General features: G+C 48.8%; 1 protein-coding gene and 1 long non-coding RNA gene across 9 annotated transcripts in view; one reads left to right on the top strand and one right to left on the bottom strand.

Annotated features, from left to right (window-relative positions):
- Positions 1-12,461, bottom strand: part of PPP2R5C (protein phosphatase 2 regulatory subunit B'gamma) — a 128,366-nt gene extending 115,905 nt beyond the window's left edge. For 3 of the 7 annotated variants that reach the window (XM_084793489.1, XM_084793490.1, XM_084793492.1), the window contains exons 1-2: positions 12,239-12,460; positions 11,617-11,682 (exon numbers count right to left, since the gene is read on the bottom strand). In XM_084793489.1, coding sequence (XP_084649615.1) covers positions 11,617-11,682; positions 12,239-12,265 — 93 coding nt within the window. In that variant the 5' untranslated portion in view covers positions 12,266-12,460. Of the gene's footprint in view, positions 1-11,616; positions 11,683-12,238 lie in introns of all 7 variants that reach the window. The other 4 variants (XM_084793494.1, XM_084793495.1, XM_084793487.1 and 1 more) reach the window with 3 other exon arrangements.
- Positions 12,462-12,696: 235 nt separating this feature from the next.
- On the top strand, positions 12,697-19,595 carry LOC311603910. Of its 2 annotated transcripts, none has more exons than XR_014781325.1 (3): positions 12,697-15,534; positions 18,169-18,346; positions 19,003-19,595. It is a non-coding gene; the product is annotated as an uncharacterized lncRNA (long non-coding RNA). The 2 variants fall into 2 exon arrangements; XR_014781326.1 differs by having other exon boundaries at positions 12,697-12,875; positions 13,262-18,346.
- Positions 19,596-20,080: the final 485 nt, after the last annotated feature.

Genomic DNA, 20,080 nt, shown 5'->3' on the forward strand with positions numbered 1-20,080 from the left:
ACATGCACACACACATGTATACACACACAGGAGTACACACATGTATATACACAAACATACACATGCATACACGCGTGTGCACATGCACACACATACATGCATATACACATATATAGACACATGTGCACATACATACCTCCAACCAGTAAGGGTGTGGAGGAAAAGGAACCTGCACACTGTACTCTACGGTGAGACTCAGCTATCTCACTTCTGGCTCTATCTATATTCAAAGGAAATCAAACCAGCCAGAACAGGTACCTGTACACACAGGCTTCCTGCAGCACTGTCAACAGCTCAACACAGAATCTGCCTAGGTGCCCAGCAACAGTTGAATGGATGCACAATGGAATATTATTCAGCCATAAATAAGAATAAAAGCCTGCCATTTATGGCAACAAAGAGGGACACGGAGGACACTACACTAAGTGAAAGAAGCCAGACACACCTAAGCACCGCATGCTCTCTGTCCTGTGTGGAAGTTAGAAATGAATTTGACTTAAATAAAGAAGAGCGATTCCCAGAAGTGGGGGATGTGACCATGCAGTCACTTCATGCACATACTGGGAAAAGGGGTGAACACCATTAATATGTTGTTTATGCATGTTAGTACAAAGAGTTCTTATTACAAAAAAAAATGCACTGGCTCTGACTTGCTTGGGAAAGGTCTGAGAAGAGGAAGAGGGTACTAGATGCGCAGGTTGGTAGCATCTGATGATGCTGAAGCCAGTGACAGGACTCAGGAGGCCACCAAAGTTCCCCTTCACTGCTATGTATATGGAATAATTCATAACAGAAAATTTAAAAAATCTCTCTGGTTTGATGCCAGTACTTCTACACGAGACCGGAACATAACACCCTTGTTTCCCTCTTTTTTTTTTTTTTTTGGTTTTTTGAGACAAGGTTTCTCTGTATTAGCCTTGGCTGTCCTAGACTTACTTTGTAGACCTCAAACTCACAGTGATCCACCTGCCTCTGCCTCCTGAGTGCTGGGATTAAAGGCATGCACCACGATGCCCAGCTTTTTTTTTTTTTTAAGATTTATTTACTTATGTATTTATTTATTTATTATGCATACAGTGTTCTGCCTGCATGTACACCTGCAGGGCAGAAGAGGACACCAGATCTCATTACAGATGATTGTGAGTCACCATGTGGTTGCTGGGAATTGAACTCAGGACCTCTGGGAGAACAGGCAGTGCTCTTAACCTCTGAGCCATCTCCGTTTCCCTCTTTCTGCTCTGTCACCTGTCTACCCTTTCTAAACCTTAGTCCTAACACACACTCTTAGGTCAGGCATGCTGGGCCACTCTAAGACCCTCAAACGCTCCCAAAGAGGCGCTGTGTCAGTGCCTGCCACACTCTGCTCTACTGTGAGTGACAGGCGTGTCTTCCAATCCCATTTCTACCCTAACTAAAGCCTTGGGCACTGGGTCTCTACCCCTTCCCTCATGCATCCAGGTCGGCACAGCTTGGCCTTCACGGGCCATATCTCAAGTCACCTGTCTACAGAGATCCTGAGCTTCTGAGCTGCAGGACGGTGTCTCACTTTGCTTTCACCTGTCATCACTCCACTTGCTGAACCCCCATACCACATTCCTTCCACATAACTGCTTGTATGCACACACTGCACACACACTCAGTGCCCTAGCAATGCCAAGTGGTTTGCCTTCGCAGATCCAAGTCACTTTTGCATGTCTATTAACATCTTTTAAAAAACTGTTTTAATCAAAGTAGTGTGATCTGACTGACATACTGGGAGATCAGACAGAACCAACGGCAAGACTGCCCTGTAGACAAGCATAGGCAGACAACAGACAGAACTGCAGCAGGCCCACGGGAAAGAACGAAAGTGGGTCCTTAGCCCACAGCATGTGTAAAAAACTGATTCAAAATATATCAAAGACTCAAAGTACAATATGTAAAACCATCACTCTTTTTTGCTGTTGTTATTGTTTTTTTCGAGACAGGGTTTCTCTGTGTAGCCTTGGCTGTCCTGGACCCACTTTGTAGACCATGCTGGCCTCAAACTCACAGTGACCCACCTGCCTCTGGCTCTGGAGTGCTGGGATTAAAGGCATGCGCCACCATGCCCAGCCTAAAACCATAACTCTTAAAAGCCTTGGATTTGATAGCTACAAGACTTCCTTCTATGCTTTTTGGTCCTGTTTTTTTTTATGCACAAAAATAATATGAAAATAACAAAACAGATAAATTGTATTTTGTTAAATATTATTTTTGTACATAAAAAACAGTATCAAAAAAGTAAAAGAAATGGATAAAGACAAAGTATTTGTGAATTATGTATCTGGTAACAGTCTAGTAGCCAGAATACAAAAACTCCTTCCAATAACTCAACAAGAGGAAGGAAATCCTGCCAAAAAATAAGCAAAGGACGTAAATGAACATCTCTCCAACGGGAACAGGCACACAGAAGGTGCTCAACCCCAGCGTTAGCACAGGCGGGGGTTCCAAACACATGGAAAATAGCAACAGCTGGCCAGGATGGGGAAAGGAAACTGGGGCTCCTCAGTAAATGAAACCACAATTACCAAACCATCCAGCAATCCCACCCCAGGGAGATATCCAGGAGGACTCAAACAGGTGCACAGAGAAAAGCATGCTCACACAGGCTGCTGAAGTCCTCCCAACAGCCCAGAAGGTGGATGAAAGCTGGGCATCCTCAGCGATGCAGTAACACGTATTGATCAGGCAGGAGAGGAATGGCATGGATAGGAAGATGAGATAGATCCACTGAGAGCAGATGAGTGACTGCCAGGCTTCCGGGAGCTCAAGCTGAGGGAATGTTCTGGAAGGAGGTGGTGGTAAGGCTGCTCTGCCCTGTGGCATCCTTGCCCCTCCCCAGTCTGCTGCTACACACAGCCATGGTCTGGGGCAGGGGGTGCCAGCACGGCCTACTGATAGGGGCTGAGCAGTGGGTTAGAAACAGCAGGGGCTTCTGCGGGTCATGAGCTCGCTCATGAACTAAGGATGAGACAAGTCCTAAGGCTGACCGTTGTCTAGGCATGTGTGCTGTTTGCTGCCTGGCTTGGGGAAGTTCTCACAGACTCACCTCTTCCTGCTGGCCACCGTCCTGGATTAGAGACCACGGCAGGTTTGCTTGGATCTACCTGGTCAGCTGCGTCAGAGACGCCAAGATTTCCCTTAGCCACCTGGTGCTTGACACATTAGTGTCAAACACAGTGCTGCTCATCAAACTCAAGTCATGATATCTGACTTTCCCCTGGAGGGTTCTGAGTGCCAACTATGGCCCGTATTACCTGCATCTCTGGGGACCTTGGTGGCTTCAGGATGGTCTAAGGTATCCTGAGGCACAGAGCAGTTGTCTTCATGACCTCCTCAGGGCCTAAGAGCTTGGATTCTGGAACCATCAAGGGGAAGTTCTTGAGAGGAGGGAAAGTAGAGCTATTGATCTCTGTGGAGAGCTGGGGCAATGAGCCACCCAGGCAGCCCTGGTGACTTGTGTTGTGACAATGTTCACTCTCCAAGTCTTACCAGCAGACACTAGGCATGGTGGTACAGGCTACCACAGAGAACAAGACAAGTATCAAGAAAGGGTGACAGCTTCTAACAGGAGACACACAGAGTCTAGTTGTCACTTCTACTCCCCACAACTCAATTTAGGAGGGAGGCAGGCAGCAGCACCCTCCTAAACGTGAAGTGAAATGAATCTGGGCCACAGATACAAGGGTGCTTGTTAAGCCTCTGTACTTTACAACCAGTGAAATAAGCAACTGGCTGAGTGACAAAGCCTCACTCCTAAACAGCTTACCATATAAGGTGTTAACTACACTGAAAAAACAGCGCTTTTCCTTCATTCAAACTGCAGTTCTAAAAATTCACAACTCCACGTAAGACGTTTACTGTCACAGAGCAGGGCCAAGCCACTGGGATCATGAAGGCTCGAGTGGTGAATGGAGTCAAGACACGAGGATGCCTCGCGCCCTGGCTAGCCAGGGCTGGTTCAGGTAAGAGTCCAAGGGTGGTGACAGGGCCCTGCTCCACCTGCTCTGCGACACAGTCTTGTTGGAAGGCAGTGCCTGTTTGCTTACCACTGTCTAAGGCTGCTCTCTCCTACAATAGCACAGCAAGTGGCTGAGAGAAACCACACAAATATTTTAGGCCTGCAAAGCCTAGGACAGTTATATCTGGCCCTTCACACAAGGTTGGGTTTTTTTTCCCTCCTAGGCCAACATTTCCTGCTGAGAAGTGGAAATAGAAAGGAAAGAGTTTTCTGATTAGCATTGACCACAGACTTGAGCAAATCTGCCAGCCTGGTTCCTAGTGGTAAGGAGGGAATCAGAGCTGTGACCGCTAGTAGCAAGAATTATTGTGGAAGTTTTGGTGCCTTTAAAACCTCAGTTACGATATGTAAACATGTTTTTGTTTTAATCTCAGGTGTGGAATATGGGGCTGATTTAGATTGTCCAGAGCAGCAAACTATTTCCCTCATGCGGGCTCTGAGAGGGGCTCTTTGCCAGCTGCAGAAAGTTTAATTCTGAGGACTCTGAGAGGGAATAAATACCAGAGCCAGGAGAGAGACAGAGGGCTCATCTCCACCGAGGCCACAAAAGCAAGTGGCCGGAGATGAGGCCCAGAGCACGCCCACCTCCCCAGGGTGCACTCCTCTGCGGTTCCTCGTTTTTCTAAGTTTACCTATTTTCTTCTCTTGCCCATTTATATCTTTTCTTCATGTAAAAGTTAAATCTGAGACCTGGTGGGTTGTATTATTAAAGAGAGCCAGTGAAGCTGCGTTAAATTACATTCACTCTTGTCAGGCACTGTGAATACTCTACATCTGGCAGCTACTTGTCCCATGTGGCCACTGCCCACTTGAAACGTGGTTAAAGCACCAAGGAACTTGATTTTAAGTTTACTTTTGAAATCACTTGATGTGGCCAACTTCTCAGCTCCTCCCTGGACGAAACTAGTGTTTGTCAGCAGTAACCCCTGGAGGCTACACAGTGTGGGGAACTAATTTATCACTATGACGGTTCTTAACAAAAACCACAAAAAGATAAAGGACAGCTCAGTGCATCCTGAGTTAAATAAGGTGCATAGTCTCTCCCTGGAGCTTACACTCTAGGCTTGCTCTCTCACTCCCCCACGTGGAGAAGCCCGGGATCTGTGGGATGGGAAACACCACTGCTCAGCAGAGGCTAAGCACCTGCTGAGGACTGCTCCCAAAGCCTGGGGGAGGACAGGGGGCAAGACAGTAGTGGTCAGCCTGGTCCCAGGAGGAGGGGGAGAAGCATGTGGGAAACACTGTAGGTTCTTCCCATCACTGAAACTTTCAGAGCAGTTGTCTTGTGCCTCAAGAAGACATCCTGTGACCCAGGCCAGTGGCTGGGCTGTTAGTTGGTGGCCAGCTAGCTCCTCGCCAGGGCAGGGAAACATCACCCCACGCCTGTGCTCCCTCTGCAGCTGCCTGTGCCTCCACGGCTAAGTTCTTTCCCCACCTCTACCCCTACCTGTCCCACGGACTTGGGCCTGCCTTCTTAGGTTTGGAAAGAACCTGCCCTCTTCACCCAAGCTGCATCTGGCTCCTCCTAGGAGATGGGCCCCACTAGCCCCCCTCATTCAACACCAACCAAGTGGGAGTGGCTAGAAGCTCCCAAGTGCACAGTGTCCAGAGGCAACAAGGGCACGTGTCCCATCCCAGAACCAACACTGGATTCTTAACAGGTCAGGACAGCATTCATCTTTTTATCTTCCCTAATCCTCAGCACTACGCTCACTCACATAGGACTAAAGATGCCCAGGCCAGAAATCTATCCATCCATCCACTTACCCAACCCATCCGTCCATCATCTGTTTATCAGCCAACTATAAGTGCTACTATTTTGCAAAATACAGTAAAAATATGTTCTACCACAAAGCAGTTCCCAAAGTGGGAATTAGAAACACATTTCAGTGGAAATTCCATTCTGAAATGCTTTAAGTTAAAACAAACTAGATAGATAGATAGATTGATAGATTTATCTCTGACGTTTTAAAGTAAGAGCTATAAGACAATTATTCTCTTTGTCAACTAAAATTTTTCTATTGTTTAAAACGTTACAAAACAGAAGAAAAAGTCCTGTGTCCCAGGTGTGGTGGCACATAGCTATGATCTCAACATTTGAGTGGCTGAGGTAAGAGGCTAGCCTGGACTACACAGTTAAGACCCTGTCTCAGTCCTGACTGTCATAATCATCTGAGCTAGTACAATCTCACTTACTTTAAATAATATTGAACATTCTGCACTGAAAGTCCTATGGGGATCAAAAATAATAAGACGAATACTGGTTAAAGGTTACTTATAACTTATATTGCGAGCAAGCAACCCAACTTGAGCTTTCTTTCTCTCTGCACTAGTCATTACGTGCTGTGCACTCGCTAGGGACGTGCTCCATGCCTGGACTAAATTCCCAACTTTCTAAGCGCCTTTTAAGTCCAACAACCAAATACTTCTTGACCATAAGTCCTAATTAACACAGAGAATAAAAAAATGAATCACGGGTCATGTTAAACACTTGTCCTCCAGGGCGAGTCCCAGGAAAGCAAGGTGGCCCAAGGCAGTATGCTACAGCAAGTGACAACAAAATACTACCCAAGTTTTAAAAACAAAAGAAATATGGTCCAAGGAAAGAAAACCTTCCCCTGAACTGGGCAGGCAGCTCAGAGTTAGCAGCACCTCCTTGCAGAGGACCTGGGCTTCACCTTAGCACCGACAGGGCAGCTCACCACCACCACCCCCCGTAATTCCAGAGCCAAGGCATCTGGCCTCTATGGGCACTAGGCACACACAGCACACACACATACATGCAGACAGACATTCATATACATCAATTTTAAAAGCTTGAAAAATTGAAAGCCTCCATCAGTTGTTTTTTTTTTTTTTTGAAAGACTGGAAGGGTATTCATTTTTTAAATTGTTTTTTAAATGTGCAATGGTGTTGTGCCTGCATGTATGTATGTCTATGTGAGGGTGTGAGATCTTAGAGTTACAGACAGTTGTGAGCTGCCATGTAGGTGCTGGGAATTGAACCCGGGTCCTCAGGAAGAGCAGTCAGTGCTCTTAACCACTGAGCCATCTCTCCAGCCTGTTTTACATTCTTATCTGGTGTGCATGTGTGCCAGGGGCCAGAAGCCAACTTACAGGAGTCAATTCTCTTCTACCACGTGGGTCCCAAGAGCTGAGCTCAAGTTGTTAGGAATGGCAGTCGGTGACTTATCTCACGGAGCCATCTTGCCAGTGCTCAGAAGGGTATTCTGAAACAGCTGTCCTTAAAGTATCTCTGGGGCTGCTACCAAGAGAGGCCCTTTAGATGCTCTAAGGGATCCAGGAAGCCCAGTTGTCTTCACAGTAACAGACGTGACTTACCGAGCTCTGTTAAGTCTCATGAAGGGTTTTCTGAACTGTACAAGTGTTATCAAAATGGGCTGAACATGGAGCCAAGCAACTTGAATTCTGAAAAACCTAGAGCAATGCCCCTCTTTTCAGTGAATTTTTAAAAAAGTTATTTTCACACAAATGCTATTTTTGTTAACATGTAATGAGTTTTACTGCTATTATTAGCTGAACTGATGAACACTAAAAATTTTCAGTTTTAATTTCTAATATGAAAAATATGGGAAGATAGCTGTAACCCACCTACATAAAAGCTGTTTGGGTTCGCAGAGCCTTTGAGGAGTGTAAAGGGCCCTTCCCTTTCGTCTGAGCACTGCTGTTCAACATGGAAGCATCCAGGCAGAGCATGCCAGATGCACTCTGGAGGCAAATGTGCACACTCTGTAGAGCGTCTTTTCTGGGAGACGGCGAGTCTGTCCTCTGGAGACAGCCAGCAATGCTGGCCACTGGCAGTTAGTGGGTGAGGCCAAGGACAAGCACACAGAGCCCCAGAGCAGCCTCTAATGAAGCACCTGGCTGGATATGGCCAGCATGGAGACTAGGCACAGGCCGTGTGCAGGCCCCAGGGCTCCCGCCTATCAGCTTACATTTGGCCGGAGTGGGAGCTGGAGGAAGACCCGGGGGCTTCGGAGGCCCCAAAGGCAGCCAGCCCAGGGCAGTCATTTCTTAACAACTCCCAAACTCTCCGTACAAGCTGCACCATCTCTCTATGCACCTAAGCACTGGGCAAGGGCCTTAGGTCCAAGAGCCAGCCAACCTGTGGAAGGCTTTGGCCCTTCCCGAGGGCATCAGATAAGTCACCAGCTGACTCTTTCCAAACCATACCCATAATCCTTTTCTAACTTACTCAAAAAGATGCCTGTTCCACAGACGATGAACAGAGAGCCCTAAATCAATTTCGGAAGATACTTTCATAAAAACTTTACTTATGTTTAGATGTAATGGCTTTGTTATTAAATTAGTAATTTCTATACATTTCAGTTTAATTTACAGAAAAACATTGTTTTACCACCCAAGCCTCAGTCTTACTCTCCCTTGCTCCAGGATGCTGGTGGGTAAAGGCAGCAAAATGCAAAAAGGACAGATGAGTCATAAAGGTAAGTGGTGTCCAAGTGAGACACCGAGTCTGAGGGAGGGATGCTCAGGTTTCTTCCCAAGCATTGGATGTTACATAAGAAACGCTGGAGAAGACTTTCAAACACCCCTGAGCCCGGCATGCAAAATCCAGACAGAGTATCACAAACACGTTTTAAAGTGCCCACTTTGGACAAAGTACAAAGATTTTAAAAACACAAGAAGGCAATACTACAACGCCATCCAGTGGCCTGACCCAGCAAAACAAATGTCTGGCTCTCAGTGTAATTTCTTAAAGATTTTAAAAATGTGCCTAGTCATGTTCCTCTATATCCAAATGTTAATTTGTTCTTTCTATCCATGTCCACATTTTCCAGCTTCAAGTGGCCCATGGGCAAGCTGTGACCTGTCAGTTAAAAATATACTACAAATTAAACCTGTAATCTATCACTGGACAGAAATGTTTATTTCTACAACACATGGGAATAAACAACAAGTCAAACTTTAACATACTTTTTGACAAGGAAGACAAGAAAAGAGAAGTGTACTACATGTCATTGAAGAAATTCCTAGAACAAGGCAGGACCTGCCCAGCAGCAGTAACCACCTTTAACAGAATTTGTTGCTGCACTAACAGATCTATGCCACTATACATCTTACAGGGCTTATTCTGTCCCACACAGTTAAAAACGACCCTCCAAATCTTTAGCTCACTAAGCTGTCTGAGAGGTGAGGGAAACATGTTTGATAAGGCAGGTGAGTGCGTCACTCGTGATGTGTTTGCTCTCTAACTCTCAGCCTGGAATACCTTCCTGTGTCTCATGCTGTCTTTCACTCCAGAACTGTCCCTTCCTTATGCCCATGTTCTAGCCAAGAAGTGTTCTGTGATGTAAACCACTTGATACCTTGTCCTCGTGAGGCTGGGGGACCACCAGCCAGACATCTACTGTAAAGACTCTCCACATACTTGACATGGTATGTTACGTCAGCCGCATTACCTTCTGGAATGTCTGCTGGGATGACTCCTCAAGCCTTCTGGCAGCTCAGCCATGGCTGAGCATCTGCCCTGTTCCCCTCCCCAGGCTGTGAAGCTGGAGTGTGGAAACTGTCCAGCTTGGAGCCACCTTCATGGGGCCACATGAACAACTAACTGACATGACGTCAGAAGGGCTCGACGAGCACCATGGGAATACCAAACCCTTTGGGTTAAAATACTCGAATTCAGAGTAACAGGAGAAGAAAAGCGTGTGCAGTAACGACTTAACTCAATTGCTGAGTCAGCCATACTCAGTAAGTGGGTGGGACTAGAAGGAAAGAATAGAGTTGAGGGCTGAGGAAAGGGAAACAGAGATGAGAAAGGAAGCATCAAGCCAGAGTTCACAGGAACTAAGGTGCCTTGATTTGTACTCCTGCAAAATAATTTGCAGAGTGATCTGCCAAGGGTCATGCCTAGTATGCCATGCTGCCTGGAGCATCCTTCCGAGGGGGAGGGAAGTGCCCAATATGTCAGTGGTCATTTCAAGCTCTGACTCCAGTTCTTAGACAGAAGCACTAGAAAAGATACAAAAAGACAACTGGGGCCGCACACTGGACACTGCAGGCCACACTCAAGAGCCTTGCACAGCTGACAGCACAATCCCCAATGTACTTCACAGGCACTTTTTTACACAGCAGTGGTCTGGGCATCTTTGAACTGCGATGGGTTTTTCAAGTCCAAACCTAACATTATCTAGCCTATCCTTATAGCATAGTTCTTTCTGCTAAACGAGGCAGAGATGAAACACGAGTACTGATATTTCCCTGTGACCCCCAACAGTAATGGGAGATAAGTATGTTTGAGCAAGGACGCTTTGGGGATCAGTAAGAAAGAAGTTTTAGCAGTTCCCACGACGAGGCAGCAAAGCACACAGCGCATACCCCTGCAAAGCGACTACACTTGCTGTCAAAATTGCTGAAGGGCTGGCTCTCAAACTACAGTCAAACACAAGCGTGCCACAGGAAAACGTCATGATCTGCTGTACAGAAAGGGCAGGCAAAGACTGGCACCGACAATCCTAACCACTGGTATTTCGGGAACCTTTTGGATTTCTGCTTTCGGCTCTAGGGAGGGCAACAGATTTGCTGGGATGAACCACCTGCTGCAGAGGAGGGAGGCTTAGAACACACCACATGAGGGGGGGGGGGACAACCTGGAGCTGAAATAACCCTGCAGAGTATCGATAGTTAACTGCAGGGTTGGTTTGGTTTTTTTTTTTTTCCTTTCATGCAGAATTTAACTCATTCTAATGTGGCTTGCAGGAAGGGAGGCCCAACAGCCACAAATCAGAAATGTGTGTGGGTAAGATCTCACTGAGCCAGCTCTGGAGAACAGAGCCGACTGAAGAGTAGCTTCTAGGTGTCCTTAAATTAAAGAATGAACCCACAGCTCTGGGATCCTTGGTTTGGGTGCTCTAGTTCCAAGACAATGAAGTACAAGAAAAGGCGAAAGGGAAGTGGCTGGCCTGCAGACTCCCCCCCCCCCCCCCAGGGAACAACTCTAAAGATCACAGATTCCACCAAGTGACCCCAGGGGTCATTCCAGATAGTCAAATTAAGCCAAAACCCAGACGTAAGCAAAGTCAAACTCATCAGTGAGGATAGAAGAGCTGGAGGGAAAAGAAATAGAAGCCTTTTTAAAAAAATAATTTTTTTTAAAGTACCCAAATTAGAGATATCAAAACATGCCCACACTATAGTTGAAAAGGACCAGACATCAGCAAAAAAGAGACGCTTGCCCAGGACATCAAGGAAAGCAAGGACCATGGAAGAGTCACTGAGAGCCACCTGACAAACAGAAAACGTAGGAGGAGCAGACCCTAATGCTAAAAGGAACATGGAATTGAGCTAGAGGCTCCATTTAAGGCCAGTTCACTGGGAAGGCTTGAGCTACATTAGAGGCCACAAAATTATTTTAAAATGTCAGCTTCACGGTGCGCATTTTAATAAAAAGTGGAAAAAAATAAGTAACTCATATGAAAACACTTCCTAAAGTCTCATATGGAGACCCACTTTAGGAGACTTTGTTTTTTATTGCTCTCTGCTTTAGACTAAAAGCTGCTCAAGAAAAACAACGAGTACGTGGCAGCAGTTACCTCTGGTTCTGCTGCGTCTTGTCCGTCTTTTGAACCTTTTCCACTTTTCACCGGTTTCGGTGGTTCCTGGGAATGATCACAAAGACAAACACACAAACCCAATTAGTGTTCTCAATATTTGGACCGCTAAGCTCACATGCAGTTTCCAAATTGATTCATATCACTCAGCCTCTGGTGGCTTTAATACGTCAGCAGCCAACTACATCATACTGAGTATATTCACAGCACCAGGAGGTTTCATTCCGTTTCTCTTCGTGTCTGTGTTAGGGGGATGGGGCGGGGGGAACCACGTTAAAAACTCCAAGCAGGCACAGATAAACCCAATCTTAGGCAGTGCTCTCGACCCGCCCTTAAACCTCACGAATGTTTCTGAGGCGAGTCTGGAACGCTCCAGCCCCCCAGCCCCCGCCACGCAGAGCACTGCACGGAGCATCCGCTGCCACCCGGAGCGACCGAGGCACCTCAGCGCCACCTCAGAACCTAGGCGGCCTCCTCAGCTCCATGCAATCTGCCAGCGCCCTGGGCCCGCCCGCGAGGCTGGACGACCTGCCGCCCCGCCCCTACCCGCCAACGCGGGGACGCCCCCCCGACCCGGTACCGGAGCCCCCCAGCCCCGACTCACTTTCTCCTTCTTGTTTTTATTCGGCATGGCTGGTGCGGGCCGCCGCCGCCGCCGCCCCTGCCGCCGCCTGCCGCCACCGCCGCTGCAGCAGCAGAAGCGCCCCCGGCCCGGCCGTCACGCCGCCCCGGCCGCCGCCGCCGCCGCTGCAGCCGCCGCCCGGGGACTGAGTCGCTCGTCCGCTCTCGCTTCCCCTTTTCCAGGCTCCCAGAGGCTGCGGCAGCCGCGGCGGCGGCGGCGGCGGCGGCAGCAGCGGCGGCGGCGTCTCTCCGCCCCTCTCACGGCAGGCCCCGCCCCCGCGATAGGCCCCGCCCCTCGCCGGCCCCACGCCGCCCTCTCCCCGCCCCGCCGTCCTCAACGGAGCCACGCCATTGGCCGATACGGCCCCACGTGCCCTAACGCTCCGCAGCGTCGCCCCGCCCACTGCGCGGCCTGTCCCCACCCCCTCGGTGCCAATCCGCTCGTGTGCGGCCGCGTTGCCCGGGTCTGAAGGTTTTGGTAGAGCCACCAGGAAGGCAGTTACGAGAGGGAGGGGGGGGCGTGTGGGCACGACGGAGGCGACGATGTCACGGCCGCTGAGCCGGGGCGGGGAGGAGAGCAGAGGACAGTGAGGAGCAGAAATGCACATGTGAAACGTATGGCAAGTATTCTGCAGCCGTCCAGGCGCTTAAGATAAGCGCCGTCCCGTCAGCCTAGTCGCGGCGACGCTCGTGCGGAGCTTAGGAAACCCGGGACCGCGCGAGCGGCGGTTTCCTTAGGCTATTAGGCCCCGCCCGCGAGGGAAAATGCCGCCAGCCCCGGGGTAGACTCCGCCCACCGCACGCTTCACGGGCGGGACTCATTGAGGCCCCGCCCACAGAGCTCATGCCTCTCCCTTCATCCCTGCCCACCCGAGCAAAAGGAACTAGGACAGGCTCCACCCACCTCTGTCCAAGTGTAGACTCCACCGAGTTCCTCATAGCCCCCCATGCTAAGGTTCCTCTATGCAGGACTCACCCACAAGACAAACTCTTGACCCCTCCGTAGGCACCGCCCACTTTACGTCTTGGAGATTGGACCCACTGAGGCCGCACCCATCAACTGCTCCCTGTAAGACTTCTACCTGCAAGCCCCACCTATCGACCAGGCCCAGGAGGGACAGTCTGACCAGTACAGGCGCTTTCTTGCTCCCGCTAAATCTGGGCGTCCCAGGGCTTTTGAGATGGTGATTCTTTAATTTGCAGTAGTCGTAGGCCTGTGAGAAAACTTTATGGAGACCAGGAATCATTAGAGTCTTTGACTTCTCTCATAGTAGCTCTTTAGTTTTTATTTTTTCATTTTAGGTTTTTCGAGACAAGGTTTCTCTGTGTAGCCTTGGCTGTCCTAGACTCACTTGGTGGACCAGGCTGGCCTCGAACTCACAGCCATCCACCTGCCTCTGCCTCCCAAGTGCTGGGATTAAAGGCGTGGGCCACCACGCCCGGCTCTCTAGTAGCTCTTTATGAGAGAAGATGCTTAGCATTCTAATTCTCTACTTGGACAACAGTCCTTTTTGGAGTTGCCAGTGTCTGACATCCTATATTGAGGGAGAGCACTAGGGAGTTGGACTGTAGATTTAAGGTGCAAGAGACTTTAGGCACTCAGGCTGATGGTTTAGGAGCTGCCTTAGTCGATAAGCCTAGAGCACGTTGCACAAACACTGGAGCCTTCAGCTACATCCCCAGCCCAAGGCACTGAAAAATCGATGTGTCTTACTTAGCCCTTGCTTTGCTTTTGCCAAGCAAAGCATTTTCAGTTGTTCTCACCAGAGCTTTGCAAGAAAACAAAAGGAATCGAAAGTGAGAGGTATGGTAGGCGGTTCTGAGAGTAAGTTTGGTCTGCAGGTTACTGAATGTGCACCTAAAACCAATGTGCAAGCAAGTCTGGCAGGCTGGAACGGGCATTTTTGCAGGAAAAAAAAAAACACGATTAGTCTCTTAAGTGAGTTGATATTTTCCTTTAAATAAATAGTTAAAGAGAAGCAAGGCCCCTAGTTAATTTAAAAATAAATACTGTCAACATAGTAAGCATGGTACAAGTGCAAATCAGGAAAGAGTAGACCTGAAAGCTATTGCGTTTGTGCCACAGAACAAAAAGGTATCTGGGCTTCACAGAAATAAGCCAATGCTGCCAGCGTCCTGGTGTCACGGTGCACAGGCCACGGTTGCACACCCTCGATCCATTTGACGTTTGCTGGACACCATGATGCAAAGCACAGTGCAAAAAGTTCCTTGGTGAGCAAGGTGTCTCCCTTGTCCTCTGGCAGTTCACATGCCTGATGGAAACCAGAAACCCTGTATCATCCTGCAGGGTGTGTGACAAGTCTGCAAGGGAAGGGTGGGGACGGTCTAGCTTAGGGACATGACGAAGTAAGGTGCAGGATGCTTTCCTGAGGCTGGAGAGGAAAGGGGAAGGACAAGACAGGGATGAGAGCCGGGCGTGGTGACGCACGCCTGTAATCCCAGCAATTCCTGTAACTGCTGTGAGTTCGAGGCCAGCCTGGTTTACAAATAAAGTCCAGGACAGCCAATGTTACACGGAGAGACCCTGTCTCAAAAAAACAAAAAGCAAAAAACAAACAAGACTGATGGCTTGATGGCAGCTGGACTCGTCTTCCAGTACTGTGATGAGGAAGATGTGTCACTGAATATTGATCTGTTCTCACTGTTGTGTGGAGATGGAAACATCCATCCTGCAGGGAAGCTTGCTTGCTTGCTTTCGTTTTGGTTTTGGTTTTTGGTTTTTTTGGTTTGGTTTGGTTTGGTTTGGTTTCTTTGGTTTTTTGAGACAAGGTTTCTCTGTGTAGCCTTGGCTGTCCTAGATTCACTTTGCAGATTAGACTAGCCTCAAACTCACAGAAATCGCCTGCCTCTGCCTCCTGAGTGCTAGGATTAAAGGCAAGTGCCACCACACCTGGCAGCAGGGGCTCCTTGAACAGGAAGGTAAGCAACTCAGTTGCTTCAGGAAGCTCCTGAAATTGACCAGATTCACTAGGCCCCTCCCTGCCAGAGTAGCCAATAAAAGCTGCGAGTTCCCCTCAGAGGGAAGGAAGCTGAGCTGCAAAGAACACTTTCAAAGGAGGAAAGCTAGAAAGAAGATTCAGACCAGACCAGCTGCCTAGAAGACCAACTGAGGCATCAAGAAAGGACACTCTCCAGTGTTGAGCTGCCTGCAGGCTGTGCAGTGTGCTCCAGATTCCCCACTTTGTGAGCTGTCGCCTGTGCTGGTATGGAGTTCAGTGGTGGAGTTGCCTTTGAGTGTTGGAGTGCCTTTCTGTGTCTGTGAGTAACCCCAATAAAACTCTGTGGTTCACCCAGTTGAACTTTGGTGGTATCTGCATTTTGGTCTGTCATAAGTTTGTGTCTTGGGTGAGATGTGTGTTGGATCTCCTCAGGAAAAGTTTTGTCACACACCATAATTGGTGTCTGAACAGGGACATGACAGAACCAAAGATGAATTGGGAGGAGTGAGAGCACCCTCCTGCCTGTGGGTGGTGAGGCTGAGAGGCTTGGTGGGTAGCGCCTCTGCAGAGGAAGTCCCCACACAGTGTCACTTCCCTGTGCTGTGTGCTAACGTGCCTTTGTGCTGTGACAGCACTTGCTGCATGGTTCTTGTTACAGGTAGTGAGATGTGCAACTGAGACTGAGCCATCTGGAATAGGAGTGTCGTCTGTGGGAGATGGGGTTTGATGAGGTACAGGGGCACCATGTGAAGACACCTGAAACAGTTAAAGACTTAGAGGATATTTTGCAGCACAGAAGAGTTGAGACTGTTAGCAAGCAGGGACAGAGGTTGCTTGGCCTCTTTGGATATAGTTGAAAATGTAGCTGAAGCCAAGATGTCAGCCAGAACCTGTTTGCCTAGAGGAACACTTGCAACCAGGAGGGGAGATGTGGCAGCATCCTTTGTTTTAGCATCTGATCTGGCAAGTAAACTAGATAAATGAGAGGATGAGAGAGAGGTGGCAAAAGCAGTAGAAGACACCCATCAAGCCTGATCTTAAGTAGAAAAATAGAAGAGATCTTTGACCCAACGTAGATGGGGGCCCTTTATAGTGGTCCAGTACAGGAAATGGAGGCCATCAGGAAATACTCAGCACATGAACTTCTCAAGTTAAGGAGACTTAAACGAGCAATGAAAGCCCGTCGCAGTGTGGGTTGTGAGACTGTGAGACATGGGAGTGGATGGGATCAGTCTTGACTGCTGTGGAGGCAGGAAAGCTGAGCATTGTAACATCCCATTCCTCCTTATGGCAAAGGCTGCATAACCGGAGTCTGAGAGCAACCAGTCCCTAATGGACTGGGAATAAGAGCTGTGTTTGAACCCCAATTCACTGGGCCAGATAGAATGTGTTCACAGAAGAGTTAAAGGGCAGGCTGATCCAGCAGGGACCTCGAGGCTGGCTGAGTCCATTGGTGGCTCTTTATAAAGTAGGAAAGGCATTGGTAGAGCTCAGTGGTTTAGGCCAGCATGCAGTGTCCATAAAGTGAGAGCACAGCCTGTAGGAGATAAGGCAAAGCAGAAGCAGAGTCTGGGTTGTCAAAGAATGTGGTAGAATTTGTGACAAGGTATAGATCCTAAGGAAAAAGTGATGGAAAGCCAAACTGTGTGCAGAAGACCTGGATGGCTTTAAAGCCCGAGGAGCAGTCCACAGAAGATACACACAATAGAACAAACAAGTAAAGATAGCCAGCTAAGCCAGGCATGGGGTAGGTAATTATCCCCCAAATTAAAAAGGGTATTTACCTCCCAGATAAAAGGTTATTCTACGGGAGATGGTTTGCTCCGTCAGGGTATGGTGAACAGGAGGCAACAGCTACCATGCCAACCCAAGGCCTGTCTAACTCAGGAAGCCAGCAGGTGCAGCAAGAGAGAACAAGACCGTCCCCTTTGGGCCCTGGGTGGTAGGTCTGAGCAGATTAAACCAGGCCTGTTGAGTTGCTCTGATGTGGAGAGTGCAGGGAGGCTCTGGGAGAACTCCAGGATCTGGAAACAGAATGGCCAAGGATTACAGGGAGCTAGTTAAGTTAGTGCCTGCTCTCCATGCTTTGTGCCAGCCTCCATCTGTGAGGAAGCAGTTGTACAAACGGCTGGCACCTGTGCATGCTGTATTAGACCTTGCTTGTGGGGCTGTGGACTGTGCCACCAGGGAATCTGGTGTGGAAGTAGAGCAAGGTGGAGCATGTCCAGACCATGGAAATCTCAGTCTTGAGGTCGGCAGGAGTAAGGACCAGTCTCTACCTGTTCTGAGCTTGCATGCCCTGGTGCACATTGCCCAGACCCCCCAACCCCCGACCTCCACAGTTCTCAAGGTGATTGATCATGTAGCCTGGCACCTGGAATTCCTCTCCATGCCAATAAGAGCATCACCAGCATCCCATCCCAACCAGTGATACATGCCTACCCTGGAATCCCCTCCCACTCCCCCAAAGACCATATATACCCCTTATCCACTCTGAATAAACAGGTACAAGCTGCTTCACCAACTGATCTGAGAGTTGCTGAGTCTGAGCTAAAAGGCTGCAACACTTGGAGAGCTACTTCGGAGAGAGCTTTTTCTCTCTGGGCGGTCACCACTGGACCTGGATCCTTGGACCTGCCCACCTGCCCACCTAGGCTTCCTTTCTTCCTCTGGTGCCTGGACGCTCCAAAGGGAGGAAGCAGATCGTGGGCTACCATCTCCCACAAGGCTGTAACACTGAGAACTTCAGGGAAGGACTTCTCCCTCCCTTCTGGGCTGGAGAGCTGTAACCCTGAGGACCTTGGTGAAGGTCCTCCAGGCAGGGGTCCTGTGGCCCCCACTGTTCTGGGCTCTACTTCATCCTTTGCGGTGTGTAGCAGTGCCTGGACACCCTGAGGGAAGAAGCGGAAGGAGGAACCACACCTACTGACATTTGACTTTAGTATCTTCGTAGTTGGGAACTTCTGGAATGACCTGACACCAACTGAGAACAGATGACAACAGTGAGAGAGCTTCACCAAGGTTGCCTTTGTGGTGGGATGGTGCTTTGCTGCCCATCCTCTGGCAGAGGCTTTGGTACATAGACGTGAAGCTAACCTCTGAGTGCTCTGCAGCTTTGGAGAGACAACCAGGTACAGTGGCACTTCCACCTACCATATAATCCTACTCAGGCTGGGTTAACTGAAAGGAAAAATGGATTTAAACCCAAAAGGAAGGTCTCAGAGGCCATCAGATTACTCAGTGAAAACCCCAGTGCTGAGGGTGGCCTACCTCCTCGTGAGTTGTCAGCCAGGGAAGCCTATAAGTCCCCACAAACCATGAGGGGCTATTGCTACAGCTGTTGGTCATATCCCAGAACTAGACAGTGAAACACTATTGCCAAAGACACCACATATGCATGCTTTGATTCTGGGACATCGAGAAATTGAGCTGGGACAAACTATAAATGTCCACCCTCCCTGGTGGCTTTCATAGCCAAAGCAAGCCCGTGAAGGCAGCTGTCACCAACATTTTCCGGTTGGCTATGGATCCTGAGTGATGAAATACTGACAGGCTAGGTAAGATTTACCTACTTACGCAATAGTGGCTCAGCTGCTGTGGGTAAAACCAGTAGCCTTCCGTTTGGACTTAAGGCCCACTCCGCAAAAGAGAGTAAATGTCTGTAAGCCAGGACAAAAACCTGTGGCTGGGGAGGTCATAGGTCCCACTGGGGAACTACTGGAATGGTTTTTCTAGATGGCTGTGATGCACCTGTCTAACCCTTCTAAACATCTGTTTTTGCCCACAGATCACTGTTACAGCCTCAATTCATAACCACTGGTGACGGTTGCTGTGGCATGGTGACATATTTATTAGTCATAGGTGGACATCTATAGTCACCCCTTCAGGGCTCATCGATCCTTGCTGAAGGAGGTGGGGATAGACGCGTGTAAGAGCTGGAGGAAGGAACGGAGTGTTAGGGAACAGTCTCTTCCCAGATTGAAGCATTCTGTCTCTTAGGTTTGGCCCCCATAGGCTCGTGTGTTTAAATGGTTGGTCCACAGGGAGTGGCACTATTGGGTCATATGGTCTTGCTGGAGGAAGTGTGTTGATGTGGAGGTGGACTTTGAGGTTTCCTGTGTCCAAGGTCCATCCAGTGTGGAGTTGGAGTCTCTTCTTGGCTGCCTTTGGGTCAAATGTAGAATTCTCGGCTTTTCCAGCACCATGTCTACCTGCACACTGCCATGGTCCCACCATGATGACAGTGGACTAAACCACTGAAACAACTGTAAGCCAGCCCCAATTAAACGTCCTTTATAAGAGTTACCTTGGTCATGCTGTCTCTCTCTTCACATCAAGGAAGCTCTTTAATAGTAAAGGACTCAAAAAACCTTTAGAAACTCCTGAAATTGACTAGATTCACTAGGCCCCTCCCTGCCAGTGTAAGCAGTAAAAGCTGAAAAACCCTGCCCCAGAGGGAAGGGAGCTGAGCTGCAAAGACAGCTCTGAATCCAGACCTGGAAGAAGCAGAAACCAGCCAAGCTGCCTGGAAGAGGTTTATACTAACTGGTCACGAGAAAGGGCACTCTCCAACCTGATGAGCTGCCTGCAGGCTGTGCAGTGTGCTCCAGGTTCCCAGCCTGTGAGTGTAGAGAACACGTAGAACAGAGGACTTAGCTGTACCAAAACTTAAATTGGTAGTGATAAGTAAACCTGTACGTTTGCCATGATAAGAAACAACATAAGTTGTCCACCTGAACATAGTGATGAGCATAATGTAGAGTGAGTGACATATCCCGATGCCGCATTGGCTAAGAGGGGGTACAATCCTCCCAACATAGGGTATATAAGCTGAGTGCAAGACCACTCCAGGATGGCCATGATGT

The sequence above is a fragment of the Acomys minous genome (genome assembly GCF_964271855.1).
Source record: "Acomys minous genome assembly, chromosome: 8".
NCBI lineage: Eukaryota > Metazoa > Chordata > Mammalia > Rodentia > Muridae > Acomys > Acomys minous.